The 22,703-nt window shown below is 34.7% G+C and overlaps 3 protein-coding genes across 3 annotated transcripts; all 3 read right to left on the bottom strand.

Moving 5' to 3' along the window:
• Positions 1–616: 616 nt before the first annotated feature.
• LOC126703128 (protein NBR1 homolog) lies at positions 617–5,872 on the bottom strand. The gene is made up of 7 exons (XM_050402046.1): positions 5,604–5,872; positions 2,611–3,704; positions 2,389–2,518; positions 2,045–2,302; positions 1,770–1,919; positions 1,055–1,675; positions 617–964 (listed from the first exon to the last, which is right to left on the bottom strand). Exons 1-7 carry the CDS (start codon positions 5,625–5,627, stop codon positions 866–868), a joined length of 2,376 nt encoding a protein of 791 aa, XP_050258003.1. The 5' UTR covers positions 5,628–5,872; the 3' UTR covers positions 617–865.
• Positions 5,873–14,841: 8,969 nt separating this feature from the next.
• LOC126703270 (uncharacterized) lies at positions 14,842–15,532 on the bottom strand. Its single transcript, XM_050402235.1, has one exon. The coding sequence runs from the start codon at positions 15,335–15,337 to the stop codon at positions 14,936–14,938; it is 402 nt and encodes a 133-aa protein (XP_050258192.1). The 5' UTR covers positions 15,338–15,532; the 3' UTR covers positions 14,842–14,935.
• A 1,327-nt stretch (positions 15,533–16,859) lies between these two features.
• Positions 16,860–22,319, bottom strand: LOC126703656 (plant intracellular Ras-group-related LRR protein 1). Its single transcript, XM_050402685.1, has 3 exons — positions 21,407–22,319; positions 17,975–18,141; positions 16,860–17,873 (listed from the first exon to the last, which is right to left on the bottom strand). Exons 1-3 carry the CDS (start codon positions 22,226–22,228, stop codon positions 17,234–17,236), a joined length of 1,629 nt encoding a protein of 542 aa, XP_050258642.1. The 5' UTR covers positions 22,229–22,319; the 3' UTR covers positions 16,860–17,233.
• Between the last annotated feature and the right edge of the window lie 384 nt (positions 22,320–22,703).

Here is a 22,703-nt window from a genome sequence, read left to right as displayed (position 1 = left end):
CTGAAGTTTCTCTAGAGCTGTATTGTCAGATAATTGGAGAACACTTACCAATTTTATTAAATCATAATATAAAATAACCTTCTAGCATTTTATTCTTCAAAGTTCTTTCTTTAGAATAGATAAGATATGAATAGTAAAAGAAGTGTACTAACTATATACAAATGATAAATCCATGGAACTCTTAGCCCCCAAATAAAAAAATCATACTTCTCACACAAATAAATAACAATAATCTTCACCATAGAAGGCATATTGCATATAACTATGACAATATATAAATTCGCGGCCTTTAATCCAAAAATACCTAATATTTTTTGAAAATGAACTTTAAATTTCACAGTTATGTCACATTACTTATATGTAAATCTTAATATACCTTCAGATTTGTAATTTTTTAAATTAAACCACAAAATGATGTAAATTGCTTTAACAGAATTTCTAAAAGAACATGCATCTCTCTAAATAACTCACCTGAGGCTGAAACCTTTGAACCCCATGGTCTTTGGTTTACAATTCAGAGCGCTTTGAAAGCCACTAGTCCTTATTAATTATTTGTTTGGTAAAAGTAGGGTAATGCCAAGGCACGGGCAAAGAATATCCACATCAAGTAGAATAATTGAAAACACAAAACACAATAGCTAAATTATAAGGAGCTAAAGTGACCAACACATTAAAATTCACAACTAACATATATATAACTAGGTTTGTCTGTTACGATATTTATCAAGGAAATTCTAGTAAGATTCTGAAACACACCATGATCAGGGGGTCCCCTAGAAAATGCAAATCATTCAATAACAAAGTTTGTACTACCAGACCACCAATGCATTTATTTATAATAACAATAATATCTACTACTAGTAAACTAGGCCTTCTCCCCAGTGATGAGATCCATGACCACACGCTTGATACTCCCATTGTTCTTCACCAGCAGCTTCTTGTTCTTCTCCTTATCATTAAAACCCTACAGCCACAACAACAACAACAACAAAATGAGGGGGGAAGGAAAAGCTGGCATTAAAACAATTCATCATGCTTTCTGAAGAACACTTACCATCTCCTGCAACTCTTCAAGGATAGGATCCCACTCAGAAACGCCACAGAGATCATCCACTGATTGCTCGAAATCATACTCGTTCATCCTCAGTACTTCCTTGTTTAAATCAACCTGCTTGAATCCCATCTCCTCAAGTTCCTTAAGGAGGGTCTCCTCAACAGGATTCTTTGGAACAGCTGATGTTGATGCATGCGCAACAGTGGATTGCACTTCGGTGGGTAATACAGGAATGGGGTTCTGTACATAGGTTGGTGCTGAAGGGGAATGGGATGGTGCTTGAGCAGGAGCTGGCAGAACTACTTCGGAGAGATCAATAATGGGATATGACACAGCTGATTGAGGCCCTGTTGTACTGGGGGCAGAGACACCTTGGCCAACCAGCAAAGTATCATTTATTGGGAAAAGCTCATGGTCCTTTTTAGGCTGCTCGTCAACCAATTTCTTTCCTGGTTCTGTGGTTGCCTTTGTGTTGGAAGACTCAAAAAATTCACCATCCATAGTGGGTTGAACATTCACATCTATAATTTCAGGGCCGTTGGACCCAGAGTTGACAGGGGGAAGATTCAAGTTCAAACCTTCTAGGGTATCACAAAGAGATTCATCCAATGAAGCATCAACCTGATTTTATAAATAATAAATAAACAGAAATTATTAAAAAGTCACTGAAGATATTAAGCAAACAAAAGGAGGGCTGCATGTAATGCAATGTTACCTGGATAAGAACCCAAATACGTTGTCCAAACTTTTGACCGGAGGGTGATGCCATCCTCCAGTATGAACAGTATCGACCAGGAGATGCGGGTGCAGTGAAGTCAACTGCAATGTCAAGCTCCTTATCCATAAACACACCATCTGCGGGGATCTGGCAACAGATCGAGAAGGTAGATCAGAAAAACTTACCCACATTTTAAGATAGACATCAGACTCAATGTCGGGCATGAACATGATAAGAACAACAATAATATTTTCAAAAATAGCAATGCTCACCTCAAGATCAAGTGAAACTACATCACTAAATCTGTCTCCCCCAATCCAGACAAGTTGAGTTCCCTGAGGCCACAATAAACTGCCATTGTTGCGCATCCTCCAAATCTTAGTAAATGAGGTAGAAGGGGCCATCGTTGTACCATCCATCACATTGACATCCAAAATGAAGCGACTATCCAGCTTAGGACGACCCAGCTTAGCTCCAAAACCTCTAGACAAATGATGTGGCAACACTGGGGCAACCCAAGGAGCATTCATCTGAGGATGGAATGAAAACAGTAGAATATAAGTCAATAAACATAAGAGTTACCAAGAGAAGCAAAACAGATGAAGAATCTACATACTTGTATGCAGGACCGTGGATTCCGACAAGAAACAGGACGGTCCATTCTAACAGGACGGTCAATTCTAATGTAATCAGTGTCATTACCCATTTCTGAGAAGCAAATACTGCAAAGGTCGTAATCTTCTTTTCTGCAAAGAAATCAAGAATTTAGCTTTAGCAATTAGACTGCTGAAAAACTTCACTAACAGGTTAACATCAGAGCTAAATATAAATTTCTTACACTTTGGACTTGTACCGAGGTCCAATTATGGGATGAACACCGCAGCCATCACATTGAACACCCTTGTGGAACATGCCACCCATGGATGCAGCATGACCATGGCTCCTTTTAAATGGTTGGCTAGGTTGGTATACATAAGAAGGCACAGATGAGTCATTTGCTATGGCCGTTCCAGTAAATGGACAGTCACCGTAAGGAATACTAAAAATGTTATTAGTCTGGGTGGGCCTTATAGGAGGAACAGATGAACTTGTGGATGCACCAAAGCCAACAGACTTCAGACCAACAGGACCCTTGCTGTCCTTCTTAACCTCCTTCCGGAAATCACCAGCAATAACATTTTTTAATGCAACTGGTGCAAAATGTAAAGCTGTGCTACTTGATGGATTAGTATCACTAGGAGGGAGATTCAAATCAACAGAAGCAGGAAGAGAGATAACTGGAACGCCCACACCTCTGGACACATTTCCAGTGCCCACATCAGAACTGTTCTTTAAAGCTGAATCAACTGTCAACTTCACTGTGTCTCCTCCGTTTGAAGCATTTGAACCACCAGTATTATTCTTTGTGCTTGAATCTGCACCAACTTGAGACTGGGAATCCAGATTTGAGGACTGTTCCCCCTTTGCGAAACGGTCAACAAGTTCAGCAAGCACTGGGCTAGAGATTGCAGCTTTAGAAGCAAAGTCAAAAGAAAGCTTTGAAAGTGCTTCACGTAATGGCTCTGGCACAGACTTGAAGACTTCAGCGACAGCAGCGTTGATGTTTGGTAAGGGATGCTGGACTTGAGGAGATCTTAACGGGGTAGAACTACCACTTGATCTAGCATATGATTTACCACCATTGTCATTGATCAGTTGTACGTCAATCCTCAAGAATTTCAGGTTCTGCCTCATCACGTCATGCAGATCATCATCATCAACAAGTGTTACTACATCACCATCTTCATCAATATATGTCAAGGTAGGTTCAGCATCAGGGGGGAAACTGAAAAGACTAAGGATCTTGGCCCTCAAGCCAGCCATGTCAAGCGCCAGTTTTTCATTTTCATCAACACGGGCATTGAAGCGCCTAAGGCTATCTCCATACTTAACCTGTATAGGCACATGTTAACAATTAGTTACCCAAAGAAGTGTTCATCCCCACTCATCATGACGATAGAATATAATCCTTTAACTCCCCCCAACATTTTAGATTTTAAAGGCACAAGAATAATGAGATATTTGAAATTTATAAACCTACCAATAGAACAAAAGAAAGATGAGCATACCCCAAAAAATGCATGATGAAAATCGCAGAAGTTATTTTTCAAGCATCTCCATGGTGAAAGCAAACAAAAATACATAGGACAAAACAAGAGGCACATCTTTCATGCTTCATCACGTTTTGACTTATACCTACCTCAAACTTATCAACCACCAAGGCTTAAAGCATGGTTCCCAATCTACAGAGAAACACAAATTCTAGAAATTTTACTGTAATGAAACCGCCAACTAAGATGACTGATAGCAATACCCACACGTTTGATAATCATAATAAGAATACAATTTGCAATAGTTTTTATGGGGTGCCAAAATTAAACCATCAGGAAACTTCATACATTTTCAGCTCTAGAAAACAGTCTCTTTACACATCAACTGGTCATAGTATTGACAGATTACCAGATTACAAGCAACAAATTTTGGTACAAATAATTTTCATTGCAACAAGAACAGTTATATCAAGACTCAATATTACTGAAACTTGTAAATTAATTGAAACAACTGCTAAAATTTGCAACTGCATTAAGCATTAATCTCTACAAAGAGCAGTCCTGTTTTGCTAACAACTCATATTTTACAGCCATTAACAATATTTAAGAACAAAATTTTAAAATCCAGAACAACCCAAAACCAAGTTCTGAATCTGAATCCAAAATCAAATTCCTTATAGTTGACACACAAACACTAATAATCCATTTTCTTTCTATAACAAACATTAAATTATCTCTGATTCCTTTTTTATTTCAATTCTTCACTAATTTTCAGTGACTACACAAAATAAATCCAAAAATCAAATCTTTATTTCTTTCTTTTTTTAAAAATCCGTACTTTCACTTAGAAGTAAAATAAAGGATCAGTCTTTTTCATTAAAAGCACTTCAATTCTTCAAATTGAACTGATTTCCTACGTTTTCTCAGCAACCAAACACATTCAATTAATGCAAAACAAGCAAATTCCTCACCAATTTTCAGGGACCACACAAAACAAAACGAAAAATCAAATCTTTATTTCTTTCTTCTTTAAAAAAAAAAAAAAAAAAAAAAAACCGTACTTAAGTAAAATAAAAGATCAGTTTTTTTTTTTTTTTTTTTTTTTTTTCATCCAGAGCACTTTAATCTGATTTCCAACATTTTCTCAGCAGCCAAACACATTCAATTAATGCAAAACAAGCAAAGTCGTCCCAAATTTTCAGTGACCACACAAAACAAAACGAAAAATCAAATATTTATTTATTTCATTTTAGAAAAATCCGTACTTTCACTTAGAAAGTAAAATGAAGGAACAGGTTTTTTCATTAAAAGCACTTCAATTCTTCAAATTCAACTAATTTACCACGGTTTCTCAGCAGCCAAACACATTCAAATAATGCAAAACAAGCGAATTCGTCACGAATTTTCAGTGACCACACAAAACAGAACGAAAAATCAAAATTTTATCTATTTCTTTTCTAAAAAAAAAAAAAAAGCGTAGTTTCACTTCGAGGTAAAATAAAGGATCAGTTTCTTTTTTCTTTTTTTCATAAAAAGCACTTCAATTCTTCAAATTCAACGTTTTCTCAGCAACCAAACACAAACCATCAATCCAAAACAAGCAAATTCACCCAAATCAATAACTCAATTCACAATCCAACCCTTTCTCACCGATCAAAAACGGCAAAAGAACCCCAACAAAAAAAAAAAATCAAAATTTACACAACTAAACGAAAAATCAAAACTTTCTTGGAAATATCACCTTGATCACCATCGTGGACTCCATAGCTCTGGAGATTAAAATCAAAGCGTCGCAGTGAGCCGCTTAAAGCAGAACTAAAAATTCACGAAATCCACGAAACCCTAAAACCCGATACTTCGCGATTTTGCAATCGGAGATTAGAGAAAAAAGAAAGAATTGAGAAGAGAAGAGAGAGAGAGCTCAAAAACGAAGCGTACCCGTAAGCCGCTATAAAAGCAAGAGAATTTGTTTTTTTTTTTTTTTTGTGTGTGTGTGAGAGTGTTTGGGAAATAGTGTTAAGTGTCTTTTGTTAAATAGCGAGAGAGGTTTTATAGTGTTTAATGTGACTTAGGCGATAAGAAACTTGGATCTTCTTGACTTTTTAATAGCTTTCTTATTGCCAAAGAATACAGCCACAACTCAAAACGCTAATTTGATTGTGATTTCTTTTAATGGGGGGGTTTGCATACGTGGCAGGGTTTGATTGGTTGGTGTGGATTTTTTATTGGGCCACGTGGGGAGGTGCAGGGTTTGTGAGGTGGAGGTGAGAGTGCTGGATTTGGAATGCTACACATGGATAATATCAAATTAAATGTATCTAACTAGGAAAGTGTTTGGGATTGTCTGAGGACTAATTCTAGGATTGCATTAACATTGAGTTCTAGTTTTTCTTGCATTCACATTTGATGGCCGTGGAAGGTCCTAGAACTTGAAAAATGAGGAATTTTGAAAGGAGAGAATATTGCAAGATGTTTTGGCTTTTGCTTTTGTTTAGGGTTTTTTTTTTTTTTTTTTTTTTTTTTTTAATGATATATATGGTAGAATCTGACAGAATGAATGCTTACTCTAAAATGATTATTCTTTATTCTCATGCAAGATTCTAATTGGTATAAACTCTGTTTATGATACATCTGATATAATTTCATCTTACAGCGTCTGCTCTTTAATGACTACTCTTACTCTTTATCATTATGTGAAACTCCTATTAGTTTGACTCTTTTTATGATATATAAATAGAATTTGACTACATGATGTTTGCTCTAAAATGATTACTCTTTATCATCGTGCAAGACTCTAATTGGTACAGCTCTTTTTATGATATATCCGAGAGAATTTCAATCTATAGCGTCCACTCTCTAGTGATTGCTCTTATTATCAAGCAAGATGCCAATTGGTACAGTTCTAACTAACTGATATTTGAGAAATTTAACAATGGAAATATTAAAGGAAATTTTATACTATATGAGGTCTTTTACGGATTATGATCATAATAAAATCTCATAATATTTATACAAGATGAATTGTTAATAAATTATAAGTCAAAATAAAATAAAAATAACTCACTTAAGGTGGCGTCTAGTACGGGATAATGTTTTAGGATTCTCAAGAATGTTGAAAGATTCCCACATTTGGTTGTAAATCACACTAGGAAATCAGATGCTAGGGGTAGCTGGATTTCCACTCAACCCCTCTCTTTTCGGAATGTGGATTCCCTTTGAAATAGGTGGGTATCTAGATTCCTAAGTTAAAAAAAATTACATTTGTTATAAATTGACAATTTTACCATTTTTTTCACTTATCATTTAACCAATGGAGATAAAATATACTTATAAAAAAATAGAGATAAAACATAAAACAAATCATTAATATCTATTCCTTTATTTTTATCTGTTCTTGCCACAACAACATAAATGCTAAAATAACATGAAGTATTTATTTTTATTAACAAATTTGAGATTGGTTATTTGCTAAAATAAAATAAAATATTTATTTTTATTAACAAAACATGATGTTGTGATTTCCATAAAGGACAAGAATTTAAATAGTTATTTTTGTATTATACATGTCATTTTGAAATGTTAGACTATAGTTTTAATGAATTTGTTGTAATTTATAATTTATATCTTGTTTGTCATTATTTATTTAGAGGAAGATTAAAAAAAAAAATTTTGGTATTGGGTTTATAAATCTAGGGGTAGTATGGGAAAAATAAATAATTCTTATCCCTATGAATAAACTAAACATAGGAATAGTTACATTCCAAGACATCTAGACTGCAAGACATCACATTCCAAGGAATCTGGATATTGGGATAATGTGGATTCTCCCATAACAAATGCCATCCACCACAATCAAAATAAGCCTGCTGGGAAAATGTCATTATGTGAGAAATTGTTATTCTCATGGACTTTCTTCTATATTATATGTAATTTAGTAAAAGCTTGATTTTAAAAATCATGATTCAACTAGGATTAAATATTAAGATTGTTTATGAATTTATTACCAAAATAACAAGTGATTTATTTATTTTTATTAAAATAGTCTTCTTTGACTAAAACTCATTTACTAAGTTCCATGAAATTTAAAATACTTATAGGATTAAATTTTCCAAAAGTTTCCAAAACATTTCCAAACTTTTATTTTTTGTTTTGATTGTTTATTATAAATATTTTTTTTTATATAGATGCGGTATTGATGTAGGGCATAGTTTAATCTCAAATTTCTTGATCGACAGCAAAAAACTTTATCAATTGAGCTAACTATAAATCATTATAAATTTATATTTTAATATAATAAAAGTTACATACTTGTATCTTACATGCCAGCGCAGAGATAAAACTTTAAGAATGAGAAGCCAAAATAATATCAAAGATTAAAAAAAAATTAATTTAAGAATGTTACATGAGAAATATGAATAATTTTGGAAAGGGGGCATTCATATATTGATATATATAATCTAAGGGTAAATTTTGAATTAGACAGCTTGGCCCCTAAGCTTGTGACTGTGACAGTCTAGTTCTACCCTTACTGCAGACTCTGCTTTCACCAAGTCGTAAACTATATGTGTAATACATACATAATAAAATTATTGTACATTTACCCAGTACTTCGTTAATTATTGAAATAGTTAATTTAAAATTAATGTGCATTTACCCCTCATTAATTATTGAAATAGTTTAAAATTAATGTGCATTTACCCAATGCCTCATTAATTATTGAAATAGTTAATTTGTTTTAAATGAAACTCTATTAAACTTTCAAATGGCTAACTAATTAAGTAATAATTAAGATAGGCTCAATTATACTATTAAATGCTTTCCTTTTTGTTTCTCAAGAAAATGCTTTTCTTTTTAATTTATATATAATTGTTAAATAACCCTGTGCAATGCAAATTAATGGGTAATACCGTAATACTAATTAGCATCCAATTTATCTTAGACATAAGATATGGCTAAGTTTAGTTGATAATATGAACTTATATCTTATCTTCTTTTCTTTTTCTTTTTTATTTTTATTTTTGAAAATTGGAATTTAATTGATAACATTAAGAAGTACAACATTTAGGGTAAGTGAGTAATTAAAACCCCATCCATGAATGTCAAAAGTCTTATAATTCAACTGACACTTTTTTATGTTTCTAACGAAGGCATCCAAAGTCTAAATACAATTTTGCATCTATGATGATCTTTCAGATATTCATCTGATGTGCTATGTCTAACTAGACCATAGTTCAATTACCAAATACCATTATGTTATTAAGGCTTAAGTTATATTAGTAAGGCTTTGATACTTTGTTAAATTATTGATTGTCTCAAAAGTTTAAGCTATTGAGATATGATAAATTTTTCATTTAAGCATATAATTTTAACACTCCCCTAACGTGTGAGGCAAAACTACATTTTAATAAGTAAGACTCAACAAGTGAGAATTTAAATAAAATAAAATAAATTTAATAATTTAAACCCTTATTACACTTAATTGACCCAAGTTGCATTGAATCATCTGTGTTGAGTTTGCAAAAGCCAATTGGTGGTGCATTCCTTTTTCTTTCATTTTTTTTTTTTTTTGAAAAGGAAAGAAGAAAAAGGAAAGCACCACCAATTGGCTTTTGCAAACTCAATTGGTGGTGCTTTTTTTCCAAGCAATTAAGTTTACATGTTCGCTTGATCTGCTATGGTCCAAAGTAGTAGAACTAAATTGTGAGTGTTTTTCAGGGATGAGATTCTAGTCAAAGACTTTTTTTAAAAATTTTTTTAAAAAATTTTAAATCCAAGTTTATATATATATATATATATATATTTCTTGGGTTGACTATACCTATTAATGAAATGTCTTTTAGTAAAAAGAAAAAAGGAAGTATATTGTTGAAATTTAATTCAATGTAGGTTATGCTTTATGCTTTGAGATTTTTTATTACTTTGGTAAGAACTAAGAGGAAAAAAAAAAAAGAAGAGAAAAGAAAATTTAAGAGATACCCTTATTACTTTGTTAGTACTGTTGAAAAATGTTTGTTAAAACCATTGTTATAATGCAATCAAGAATTACCCGATTATGATTGCTAACAACATTATTAACACAATTCTCACAAATATGAGGTAACTGGATATTGGGTATGCGTTTGGATTGCATTTTTCGTGCACTATGTTTGCGTTTGCATTTTCCTTCTATTTTTTTGTTTATTTTTCTTTTTAATTGAGAAGCACGTGAACGTGGGACACAGACTTGTCAGTGGGTCCCGTGCACAGTGCACAGGACCTACTACCTATTTGAACTCCAAATTTTGAATCAAAATGTGTCATACTAGTGGGTTCCGTGTATTGTTCACAGGACTCACAAATATTTTTTTCAGTAACTTTTTCATTAAAAATGATTCTCATGATACTATTCACACATTTAAAAATTATTTTACTATAATATTTTTAATTTTTAGTAAAATAAACGGTATTCAAACGGATTCTCAGTATACATTATTATGCTCATAATTGTTTTATCTACAAATCTCATATAGGCAGCAATAGGCTTGTGCTAATTTGCCCAAAAAAAAAAAAAAAAAAAACCCTAAACCTATTAGAACTAGGCAAATAGCTTTAAAACCACTTCTACAAAACAAAGGACAAGTGAAGTGACCACTGACCAACTCAAAAGTCATGCTAGTCTGTCTTCTTTATGCCATGTCCTGATGTCCATGTGCCTGGTACACAACCTTTTTCTCCCTCTCAGCCAGAGTAGCTAATTTGTACCATATGGTGTTTTTATGGGAAAAACTCTGGGTAACAAAATGTGTTATTTAGTAAAAGAATTTTGTAATTCAATTAATTAACATTTAAAAAAAAATATGATTTAAATTCTCATGCTCGAAATATTGAAACAAATATATACATATATATATATATATATATTATAACATGGCCTCACATACTTATTTAAGGCAGTGTGTTTAATTGATCAAATTCACCTTCTTAATCAAGAGTATATGGGATTTTTTTTTTTTTTCAAACAACAGTATTATTCAACTAGGAAGAGAGATGGTAGTCAGCCTTACATGCATACTAAACTTGACTGCATACTTTGCAGCCTCATGAGCAGAAGAAGAGAGGGGTGAGATATTAGTTTGGTGTAGCTTATTTCTAAGCTTATTTAGTTTATGTATAACTTTTTAAAGTTTTATTTTTTCGAAGGTCAATTATACTTTTGCCTAATTTATATTTTATATAGTCAAAAAGCCTTGTAACTTATTGACATTACCCAATTTTTTCAATAAAAAGAAAAAGAAAAAAACAAAAACAAATCTTTCTAATAGATTGGAAGGGGCTTTCAAACAAACGAACAAGAGGTCAATTTAATGTCCACGTCAAGAAATTATTCACATCCAATGTATTAATTGAAGAAACAAACTAGATTAGTATCACCAATAAAGAGAAAATTGTGACTGCAAAGGACATTTGTGGCATATTCTTGTTCTATGGGGAGTAACAAAAGAGTTGGAACCCCATCAACCCTTCAGACAAACCTGGACATCACATCGTGAAGAACATTATTTCACAAATTCCATAGGAACCAAGGCTGCGTTTGTTTTGGCTTCAAACCATTTTTGAAAATGTTTTTACACCAGCGTGTGTGTTTGGTAGGTACAGAAAATTGGGTCAAATGGAATTGGTTTTCTGCGTTGATTGCAAAATAAGGCTTGAAGGGTGTAAAACCATTTCAGTTTTTATTTTACCTTCAAATGAATTACACCCCAAGAAAATGGAAGAGAGAGAGAGAGAGAGAAATCGGCCCAGATCACACCACCGCCCCAGATCGCACCTTCACCCCAACCCCAGATCGCATCGGTCTCGTCGCATCCGAGCGCCGCCGAGATCACACCCCAGATCGCATCACCAAGATTGCGCCCTTGCCACCGCCCTCTAGATCGAACTCTCGTCGTCTCAATCTCGGCGCCTCACACGCAAACGCCGGTCCGAGGTCCCCCCTCACGCCGGCAAAGCCCATCTCATCTCTACACTACCCGATCCACATCCATTCAAACCCATCTCCCTTTTCTTCTCTTCTCTCACGCAGATGCCGATCTGAGATCACGCCGCCGAGATCGTTGCCCATGACCCACCCATGATCGATCTCTCTCTTTCTCGATCTACCTGTCCCTTTCCCTCAATTTTTGATCACTCTCTCTTCCTCCCTCTCCCAGGTTGACCAAATTGTTTGAGTTTAATGAATGATTTTGTTTTGATTTTTGTTTTTTTAAGTTTATATATTGAAATTTTCTATTATAAATTTTGTTTGGATGTTGAAAAAATGGTTGAGAAAATGTGAAAATTTGTAGGAAAATAGCATTTTCAGAATGTTATCAAACACCGAAAATCGTTTTCTGAACTATTTTCCATTGTAGAACCAAACACCTAGATTTCATTTTTCTTATGGAAAATCACTTTCCCTTGCATTCATTTTACACTCAGAATTCGATTTACATTGAAACCAACGGACCCCAAGTACATTTTTATTTTCTTGATATTAGGACAGTAGCTAGTAGGAATATTGCATTGAACCGATTGAAGTATTTGAGTGATCGTATATATCATATTAAATGGAAAACTTCCATATAACCTAAGCTGCCATGAAAGAACAAAATTTTAATCAGTAATAATCTTCCAGTTCATCAAAAAAAAAAAGAAAAAAAATCAGTAATTACATTGCATATATCCACACCATATATAAGCTTATGCAAATGGTAGACAGTAGACTGTTGCATGCAGGAATAGACCTAGGATTTTAAGCTAGAAAGGCCGGAGTATAAGCAAAATTAAAAAAAAAAAAAATCAAATAAATATCCATATAGCATTAAAATGGCTTGAGTTAGATTGAGTTGGGTTAGGCTATCTGAGTTGAGCTTGGCTAGCTAATGGGGGTTAAAGTTTTGGAAGAAAGGGGCTCAACTAAAAGAGAAAAAAAGAAAAAAAGAAAATATATATATATATATATATATATATGTATAGCTTCTCTTTTTTTTGCCCTAATTGCATGTCTTGTGGGCCTTGTGGCAACCATAGACCATAGTAGAGACCGGTATTTGTTTGTTTATTTATTTATTTTCATAATGGATTATGGAGCCCGCATAATAACGAGAAAGTATCTCTTAAACCCACTCTATAGATCAAGCGCATAAGATAATTTTTGCCATACTACCACACCACACCACAGCTGTAGCCTCCTCAATGGTCCCTTTGTGGCTATTTGGCATTATCGCTCAAGCTTACTCTTTCTTTTGGGTCTTTTTCATTGCTTTGCCCCTCCTTGTGGTAGATTTCACACACATACACACACTCTCAATTTAATTTGTTCTTTTCATTCAACTTCTTGTTTTATATTCTAAACTGGTATACATGGAGTCATGATATCTGATATAACTTGTAAGCACAATATTTAATATATAAGTTTTATTGTATTGCATTTTGATATAATATGATTTGATATGCGTGTACTCAAAGTTATCGGGAAAGTAACTCATATAGAAACAATTTGAATACAAGGTTAAACAACTTTACTTCTAATATACATCTACATACATTGGCTGATTTTCCACAGTTTTTCTCACAATTAAAAAAGCGAGAATTCTTGGTCTTCTTCTACTTTGTTCCTTTGTTGCTTTCTTTGCCACTGCCCACTGCTAGCTAGGAAGGTTCATTCAGTCTCACTTTCAACGAAGTCTACGTCAACTTTAGCCATGAATAATGTTTGTGATCCTTCAAGGTTTTCAGATCTTACACTTTTTTCTTTGTGGTTATAATTCGATAATTGGGAGTGGAAGATTTTATTATAATTTTATTGGATTGAGAGTGGTTGTAAAATTAATAGGTCATGTGTTCATGCATAAAAGCACAGGTATTTAAATAAAATCTTGGACTAAATATGCCAAAAATTTGATCTTGAACTAAGTATGTCAAACTTTTGGGTTTCTGTGAATATTTGCCTCCCTAGAATGGTGGTAGGAGGTGCTCAATAGTGTATCCAACGTTGGTCCGGATTCCGGACACATTCTTTGATGATCTTGTTACCGAAACAATTGGACTGATTTTGGGTGTTTCCTTTTTCCATCATAAAATTGAAGTGAGAAAATTTTTACTATTTAACCAAAATATTTTTTGGTGATGGATAAAGTTTTAATTTTACCTTATGATCTTTGTTTTTTTATATGTAGACAGTAGAGGAGGGAGAGGGGAAGATGAGTTTCGAATCACAGACACGAGAAACCTTAAAATGATGCTATTATCACTTCAACCCTCTCTTATTGGATCTTAATTCAAATGAGAAATATAAAGCATGGCAATATTTTTCCACTTTTAGTATTGTTATTCACTGTTCATGAACAATGTATCCATTATGCATATACTTTTCTATCAAGTGTCACTTATGCATATACTTTTCTTTTCAAAGATTAATTCTTTAAAGATACCTTTAAAAATCCCTATTTAATTTACACCCTCAAAGTATTGCCACATAATCCTTTTTAAAATAAAAATATAGATATTTTTACATACAAACAAAGTCCTAATAAAGAATTAAGCAACTTGAGGAGAAAGTCACTAAGGGTTTATTTGGGATTTATTTATTTTGTTGAAAATGAAATTTTTTTGCTGATAGATAAAGGTAAAAGTTAGTTGAAATAGTACAATGGGATCCATGAATAATACAAAAAAGTGCAGTGGAGCCATGAATAGTAGCAAAAATAAGCTAAATAGTAAAATAAACTGGCTTTTTAAAATGGAGCCAAACACACTAACGTTGAAATGGGGGATGAAATTAAAGCTGGCTTGGAATGCAAATTAGACAAGACCATGGAAATTATCACATATTGAATTCATGGGGAAAAGGTATCTCTATTTTATAATTCAATCCCAAGTTAGCAGTATCCAGTCCACATTCAATGCACAAAAATTGGCACCCCTTTTTGTTTGGTGAGGAGGGAGAAAAGAAAAAGAACTAAAGAACAATGCAATCTGGATCTATTTCTCAATTTTAAACCAAATGCAAGCTAACACTTTATATATGTTTAAGCAAAAATTGACAAGGAAATTTCATTTAGCCTCTATTATGCGAATCATAGCCATCAGGCTCACAATTGTTGCACAAGCCACAGCAACCAGGCCTCTTTCTTTGAGCACAACCTTGACCAAGTGCATTGCAACATCAGCAGTGATCTTCCTTCCATGTTGAACCAGCACCCGGCGACGGTTTCCTGCAAAGGCTAGCAGAACCAGAACTGTGATCCATGTCACCATGGTGGCGCGGGCCGCGACTATTACCAATGTTACCATCAAAGCTACCACAACATAAGGTAGCAACCACACATAGAGGGCTGAACATCCAGGAATCTGGTTACTGTAGGACAAAATAACATAGAAGGGTACAAAGAGAGACAACAACAATAGTACTATTGTTGCTTTTGTTGTCGTTGTTTTGGTTCTAGACAAGTTCATGTGTGTCAAAGCTAATGTGATCCCTCAAAATTATTAGGGGGAGAAGATGATGATGATGAAGTAGAAGGAGAAGAAGCTGAAGGTGCTTAGTGGGTGTTTTCTGGTTTCCTATGATTGTTGTGGGTGTGTTTTTATTATTTGTTAGTACTTGCTATGAAGGTGTATGATTAAGAATTGGAATTGGAATTGGAAAGGAATTGACAGCAAAGTGGTTCACATGCTGCACATGGGGAGGTTGATCAATCGGGTACCAACCTTTAAGTGCTGTTAAAAGTAGGTAAGGTCAAATAATAATGTCACCCCTTTAGCTTGGTGTACTTGTAGGAATAATCATACTTGCAAAATCCTAGTTTGTTTTGGAATTGGATGGTAAAGCCCTTAATATCAGCCTAGGAAAAGGATTAAATGGAACTTCTTTGTTTTTTTTTCCCCCTAAAATAATCGAATTGATTGGAAGATTTCATGTAGAATACAAATCTACTGTTTCAAGGTTTTTTTTTTTTTTTTTAATTTTAATTTTATTTATTTAATACAAGATAGAAATTATATTTTAATCTAACATATATATATATATATATATATGTGTGTGTGTGTGTGTGTGTATGTGTGTAAAGTTTCCTTCTAGAGACTTTAACCTCAGTCTTTGCCCCCCATCTTACAAAAATTTTGTACTTGTAGAGTGACCTTCACGTTAAGGGTTTGCGATAGTACTGTCTCAAGTTAAAAACATTTTTTTCCTAAATATTTAAAAAAAAAAAAGAAGAAGAAGTTAAAAACGTTTTCTTTGATGGTAGAAGTCATCATAATAGGAAAGTAGAGATTTGATGAGTTTTCTTTGGTGGTGGAAGTCATCATAATAGGAAAGTAGAGATTTGATGAGAATATTTTTCAAAATATGTATATGTGAAGACAAAATACTTGGAAAAAAAAAAAAAAAAAATCAGATCAGATCAGATCACCCTATGGATATATTTTTTTTTGTTGAGAAAGCACCCTGTGGATAGTAATCTCACCCACCCCTCCGTAATCTTTAATTTATACTTGCTACATGATCTTATATATATATATATATATATATATGTGTGTGTGTGTGTGTTACAATTTACAAGCATATACTCCCTCCATACCACTTTTTTTGTCCTGTTTGAAAAGTCAAACTTTTTCAAAACTACCCTAAAAAAAATTTATCAAAAAATTAAATTAGTAAATTAATAAGAGTATAATAAGAATATTAGTAAATTAATGACTTTTATTTTTAAAAATAGGATAATATTTTGGGACATCTTAAAATGAAATAGAAAAAAAAAAAAAAAAAAAAGTAGGATGTTCGGAGTATTTAAGAGAAGAGAAGACAACAACAACAAAAAGCAAAGAAATTTTAACGGCCCAAATTTATTGGACATCCTTTTTAGTAGCAACTGAAAATACCCATCTTGGATACAAAAGCTATAAGTACGTTTATGATCATTTCATCGATGAGCCAATTTATAAGAGTGATGAGATAACTCCTCGATGCATGATGTTCTATAAAAGCAGTTAAAACAATTTTGATTAAGGTAATGAAAATTGCAAGATAGGTGCCAAAATTTGACACTCCAGATTTAGTGAATGTACATGTACAGCTATAAGCATTCAACTGCTGTCATCAGAAACAGGATGCACAGCAGGCTACCTATTATTTTTTCCTACAAAACTCATATTTCCCAACTTGAACTGGAAAAAAAGAACAAAATTTAGTAAGATATTCATCACCCTCAAGCTTGATATGGATGCAGTAGAAAAGAAACAAGTACAAAAATTGCAGCAGACCAAAGCCACCAGTTTGATCTTCCTTAGCTTTGGCATTTGAGCGAAGAAGAGTGTGACACTCAAAACGAGTCATGAATTATCAGAGCATCATAGCTGCTGATCAAGAAACGGGTCTTTAGGAGATCCCCCCCTGGGAGATCCCAAGTATTCCGAAACATTTGTAACATAATTTTTCACCCAGGAGGTGCTGCGAGTCAACCATCCAGTCTGAGTCTGTTCTTGCATTTCAAGCATGCTTTTCCTTTCTTCCTCCACCAGTATATCTAGCCACCTCTTAGCCATGAAAACTTTGATAGCTTCAACCCCTTCCTTGACAACCTCCGCTGGTGGGATTAAAAGAGGATTTTGCTCCAGGTTGAGTTTGGTCAAATTATCAAGCCGACCAAATGTATCAGGAAGAGCATGAATTTGATTGTTGCTGAGATCAAGTTCCTTGAGGTTGGTCAAGTCGCCAAAAGTGTCAGGAAGTTCTGTCAGGTCACTAAAGTTACTGCTGAGGTTGAGAATTTCCAGGCTAGTCAATTTTCCAATCATAGATGGGAGGCCATGGAGCTCATTGAAATGAGCATCGAGAGAGCGTAAAGACTTCATCTCGCATACAGAAGAGGGAAGGGAACGAATCTTGTTCAACTGGATTGAAAGCTTTTGTAGAAATACCAATTCATAACCGATGTTTGTTGGCAAATATGCAAGATTGTTGAAGCTCACATCTAACTCCACCAATGACCTGAATTATTCAAGAAATAAAACTAAATATTTCAAAAGGTAGAGGAAAAACATGTGTCACTTTAATTTTTTTTTCCCCTTTTCTATGGCAATAATAATTACCTGCAATGACAGATGGTGTCAGGAAGGGCAACTATCTTGTTTCCTGAGACATTCAGAATTTTCAATTTTTGCAACAATCCAATAGAATCAGGCAGTATCTCCAAAAGATTAGATGCAGCATTAAGCTCCTCTAGATTTTCTAGTCCCGCTATGGAGTCAGGGATGAACTGTTACTTTCACACAAAAATTAATTAGGGACAGCAATAATAAACCTAGTAAACTATTCTCGGTGCATCGTGATAAGTTAATCATCCAATACTTGATTTTTTTTTTTATTAAAAAAAAGAAAAAAAGAAGAACAAAATGATGCAAAGAGAAGTTTGTGTTAAACAATTATAACTGATATATACAAAAAATATTAATGTCCAGCAAATATGAGTGCAGTTTCAGGGGTGGGAAAGCGTTCATGGTCCCATTACTGATCAATTTTCACAAAAAAGAAGTTACTTACATAATATACTAAAAATCAAGAAAGAGGAAAATATTTGTTAATAAGCTTCAACATAGACATGAACAGAAAATTATTGTTCTAAAGCTTATATGTGGTTAAATTGGAAGCGTAAGACACTTAAAAGTGAGTAACCAGTATGCTTACTGATAGATAATAATAAACAGTGAGTAACAAGTATGATAGGCTACTCTAATATACTATTGGATCAACAAATGATTGCACATTTCAGAAACTGGAACATCTCCGTTCAAGGATTCCACAATCTAATAAATTCCTTGCTGGTCCCAAATAATCGAACGCTGATAATTTCTTGTCCATGGTACACTTATGCTTTCAGTTATTCTACATAAAACCCTTGTGAAAACAATAACAAGAAGAAAGAGGTTTGTGAACCATGAGCCACATTCACTGTCTCTTGACCAGATTACACCCATGGTACTATGATCCTATCTTGCCTAGTATGATTGCACCATGTTGACTCTTTTTAAGCCTTGAAGGTTGGCACAACAGCAGGCAAGTACAAAACAACATGACACATATCATTTAACAAGAGGAAAAAAAAAAAAAAAAAAAAAAAAAAAAAAGGAGAAGAAGAGGAAATTCAGGTGAAATGGTCAACCTTTGGATATTTGGAGGGGGAAAAAACAAAGAAATATGGAAATGGACCTTTAAAGGTGAAACTTAAGCCAGAAAAGTTGCTGAAAATACGTACAAGATGAGTTGTTACTGATGTAACCAAGCCTCAACATATTTAAAGCGTTTGAACACAGACGTTATTTATTTTACCTTTGTTTTCTTATAATTCCAAACCACTGGGATTTCTTCTTTTTATTTATTTAATTTTTTTTTTTGATAAGCCAAACCACTGGGATTTCTTATGCTAGTATAGCAAATAGTTTTTAACTTTCTGTACTTGAGCCTTTAGGTTTTGGAGAGAAGTGGAGGAAGTAGATTGCATTTTGTATCTCTACTGTGAGATTTTTAGTGTTAATTAATGATACCCCCTCAGGTTTTTTAATAGTACTGTACTAAAGAGTTGAGATGAGGAGATCTTTATCTCCTTTGTTTTTTATTCTAATTATGGAGATCTTGAGTTGTATGTTGATGAGAAGGCTGTGAAAGGAGGTATCATTGAGGAAATAGAGAAGCTCTAACAAGTTCGCACCTGATGATATGATTTTGTTTTATGATTCTTCGGCTTCTAAAGTACATCTGTGCTACACTCTTATGTTTGAAAGCAGTTACAGGTAGCGATCAACTTGAGTAAAGGCAAGATGGTAACTGTGGGGGATGTTGAAAATCTGGCTGTGTTGGCTGCACTATTGGGCTATAAAGTGGTTTCATAATATAAAAATATTGCAGTTTGAAACATGATTCATGAAAGGATGGAGAAAAGATTAGCTACAACAACAACAACCAAGCCTAAGTCCCAAAACTTGGCTCGGTTATGTATCTTGGTTATGTATCCTCAACGTACTAATCATGGTCAACCACATATATTCTTTTTCTTAATTCTATACTATCCAAAATCATACTTTCTATCACCACCTCAATTGACATGTCCTTTTGTACTACTACTAATGCTAGTTTAGGTCTTCCTTCACCTTGTTTTCATTGTCTCAACTTGAATCAACTTTGTTCCTTATTGGTACATTAATTGCTCTCCTTTGCACATGAACAAATAATCTCAAGCGATTCTCCCATATCTTTTCATCAATACAACAACAACCAAGCCTTAGTGCCAAAAATTTGGAGTCTTCAATTGATCCTAATCTTTTTATCAATAAGTAGGAAAAATCATATTTGTCTAAGGGAAGTCATATAACCTTACTTACAACCACATTATCTAACCTTCCAACCAACTTCCTTTTTGTTTAATATTCCTACACATGTAGCTAAAAGAATAGGAAAGATTCATCAGAATTTTCTATCGGGTGGGAGAGATGAATAATTCAAATTTGATTCATTTTAGTGCAAAGGAATGAGGTGTGCTCTCCCACAAAAACCAACCGTTTAGGACTTCTAAAGCGATTAGAAGATCTTACGTGGTATCTTCTCTGCTGTTTTCAATAAAGCTATTAGATCTACTGATTCGTTAGAGCGTTCCATGATTGAATTTAGCACAGATGGATTTTTCTATGGATTCATTGTACTCTGATATTACTTTTGATAGACAATTAGACTTGATGAGATGGAGTTGGACAGTGAAGTTAAACTTTTTTGATTACTAGGAACCTCTTCAAGGTAAAGCAATTTGGACCCACCTGACCCGTATCAACCCCAAATGCACGACCCCACCCACAAGAACCATGCATCGAATAATCCCGATACTCAATCCCAGAACCTTGGGGGAGCACACCCCAAGGCCTACCAATCGGGATATCCCATGCGGGCTAAATTTATTGTTTGTTCTTATTATGATAAATAAAGGGGTACATTTAGAAGTCATTTTCCACAGAAGAGTACTTGGTGCCAAAGAAAACCACATTTTCTGTGTAGATTGCTTCTTTTGGTAAAATCTTGACATTACATAAATATTTTATCTGGAACGTAACTATACATTGTGTTATATGAACCATTTGTAGAGAGAAGAAAACCCATATTTTTCAAGGGGTTGAAAAATCTCTCTTTGTTTGAACATTTCAAACTATAATACTTTACCATATTTTTTGGATCTTTTACATTTCAAATTATAATTCTTCAGCAAACTCCTACTTAGGGTGGTTTGTATATGCTGTTGCAAAACGGTGTTTTGGGTTTCAAGAACGCGCTTTTAGCTTCCAAAATGCCTATAAGCTGTTGCAAAACGGTGTTTTGGGTTTTAAGAACGCGCTTTTAGCTTCCAAAATGCCTAACCAAACGAACCCTTAATACAATCATAAAGCTTAATTGAATTCTAACAGCAAACTTTGAAATCAGAGAAATCATATAATCACAAACTTAATCAAAACGCTATAAATAGAAACAAAAAACAACATTACCTCAAGCTGATTACTCGAAACGTCAAGCACGACGAGGCTCCGAATCCGGCCGAAAGCCTCGGGCAGGAACCGAAGCCTCCGACCCGACAAATTGACCCGCTCCACTCCTTTCCCGGAAGCCTCATGCAAAAGCCCAATCACATCCTCGTTCGGCTCCTCATCCACCACCTCATCCTCCACCGCGTCCTCATCAAACTCCTCCGTCGCCGTCGCCGCCGAATCCTCCGCCTGCCTGTAAATCTTCACGAGCCTCTCCTCCGCCTCCTTCAGAAGCCTCTCGTACGCATCGTGCATCTCCTCGAGCTGAATCACCGCCTTGTACACCTGCTTCTCCTTCTCCGCCGCTTTCCTACACTCGTTCTCCCGCTCCGACAGGTGCGCCCGCCACTCCAGCCTGTCCACGTCGGACGGCCGAGGAGACAGCACGTTCTCCTCGAGCTGCTTCGCGAGGCTAGCCTCGATATCCATCAGCTTCGCTCTTGCCTTATCGACGGCCTCGTGGTCCGGTCGCGGACCTAGGGTTTTCAGCACGGATCGGGTCTGCGACACGTCGGAGATCGCCCGGGTCATCGAAGCGAGCACCTTCGGGTGTGCCAAGTGAGGCATGTCATCTTCGATTTGCGCCGCCGCCGAGGAAGATGAAGACGGATCGCCCGACGACGATGAAGACGGCGGTGGTACTAGCGATTTCAACGGCGGCGAGGCTGGCTGTTCGATATCGACTTCGGACGTAGAAATTCCGGGTTTGGAGCCGGGTCCGAGAGAAGGAAGCCGGGCCAAAACATAAGAGAGAATCGGAAAACTTTTCGGATTCGGATCCATTTTTTTTGGGAGTGATTTTGGTATGGAGTTTCTTGAACGTTAAAAACTGGAAGAGAGAGTGAGTGTGGATTGAAACAATGGGCGTGGATAATAACAGAATGAGGAGGGGAATGATAAAGTCCCCCGAAGGACGTGGAATTGACGGTTAGGATTTGACAAAAGAAACGTTGTGAGACGATTTATCATTTGTGGGGTTTTGATTTCCACGTGGCGGTTCGGGGAATTCGGTTGATCTAGAAAGCGTGTGACTTGGGGTGGGGTTTCGTTGCCGTCTGTTACCAATTTCTTTTTTTTTTTGGTGGATTGAAGCAGTTATTGAATAGTGAATACTAGCTTCATGACACGTGTGATGAGACTTTTTTTTTAATAGTATTTTTTATATTGTTATAATTTTTCATTTAGGTTTACACGTTTTTTATATATTAATCTGTATATATTAACTGGATTCAGAAAATTACTTGTTATATTTTTTTTC

The sequence above is a fragment of the Quercus robur genome, chromosome 10 (assembly GCF_932294415.1).
Source record: "Quercus robur chromosome 10, dhQueRobu3.1, whole genome shotgun sequence".
Classification (NCBI taxonomy): domain Eukaryota; kingdom Viridiplantae; phylum Streptophyta; class Magnoliopsida; order Fagales; family Fagaceae; genus Quercus; species Quercus robur.
The sequence above is the reverse complement of the archived record's forward strand: the minus strand, read 5'-3'. Positions and strand labels throughout refer to the sequence as shown.

What these genes read in the sequence shown, in the direction of transcription:
- LOC126703128 (XM_050402046.1), bottom strand. Translation starts at nt 5,627, where the DNA reads ATGGAGTCCACGATGGTGATCAAG. An exon ending in AGTCCACGATGGTGATCAAG is followed by an intron (nt 3,705 to 5,603) that starts GTGATATTTCCA and finishes GTGCCTATACAG; the next exon opens with GTTAAGTATGGAGATAGCCT. An exon ending in ATCCACGGTCCTGCATACAA is followed by an intron (nt 2,303 to 2,388) that starts GTATGTAGATTC and finishes TTCCATCCTCAG; the next exon opens with ATGAATGCTCCTTGGGTTGC.
- LOC126703656 (XM_050402685.1), bottom strand. Translation starts at nt 22,228, where the DNA reads ATGGATCCGAATCCGAAAAGTTTTCCGATTCTCTCTTATGTTTTGGCC. An exon ending in TTTCGAGTAATCAGCTTGAG is followed by an intron (nt 18,142 to 21,406) that starts GTAATGTTGTTT and finishes TGAAAGTAACAG; the next exon opens with TTCATCCCTGACTCCATAGC. An exon ending in GACACCATCTGTCATTGCAG is followed by an intron (nt 17,874 to 17,974) that starts GTAATTATTATT and finishes TGAATAATTCAG; the next exon opens with GTCATTGGTGGAGTTAGATG.
- LOC126703270 (XM_050402235.1), bottom strand. Translation starts at nt 15,337, where the DNA reads ATGAACTTGTCTAGAACCAAAACAACGACAACAAAAGCAACAATAGTA.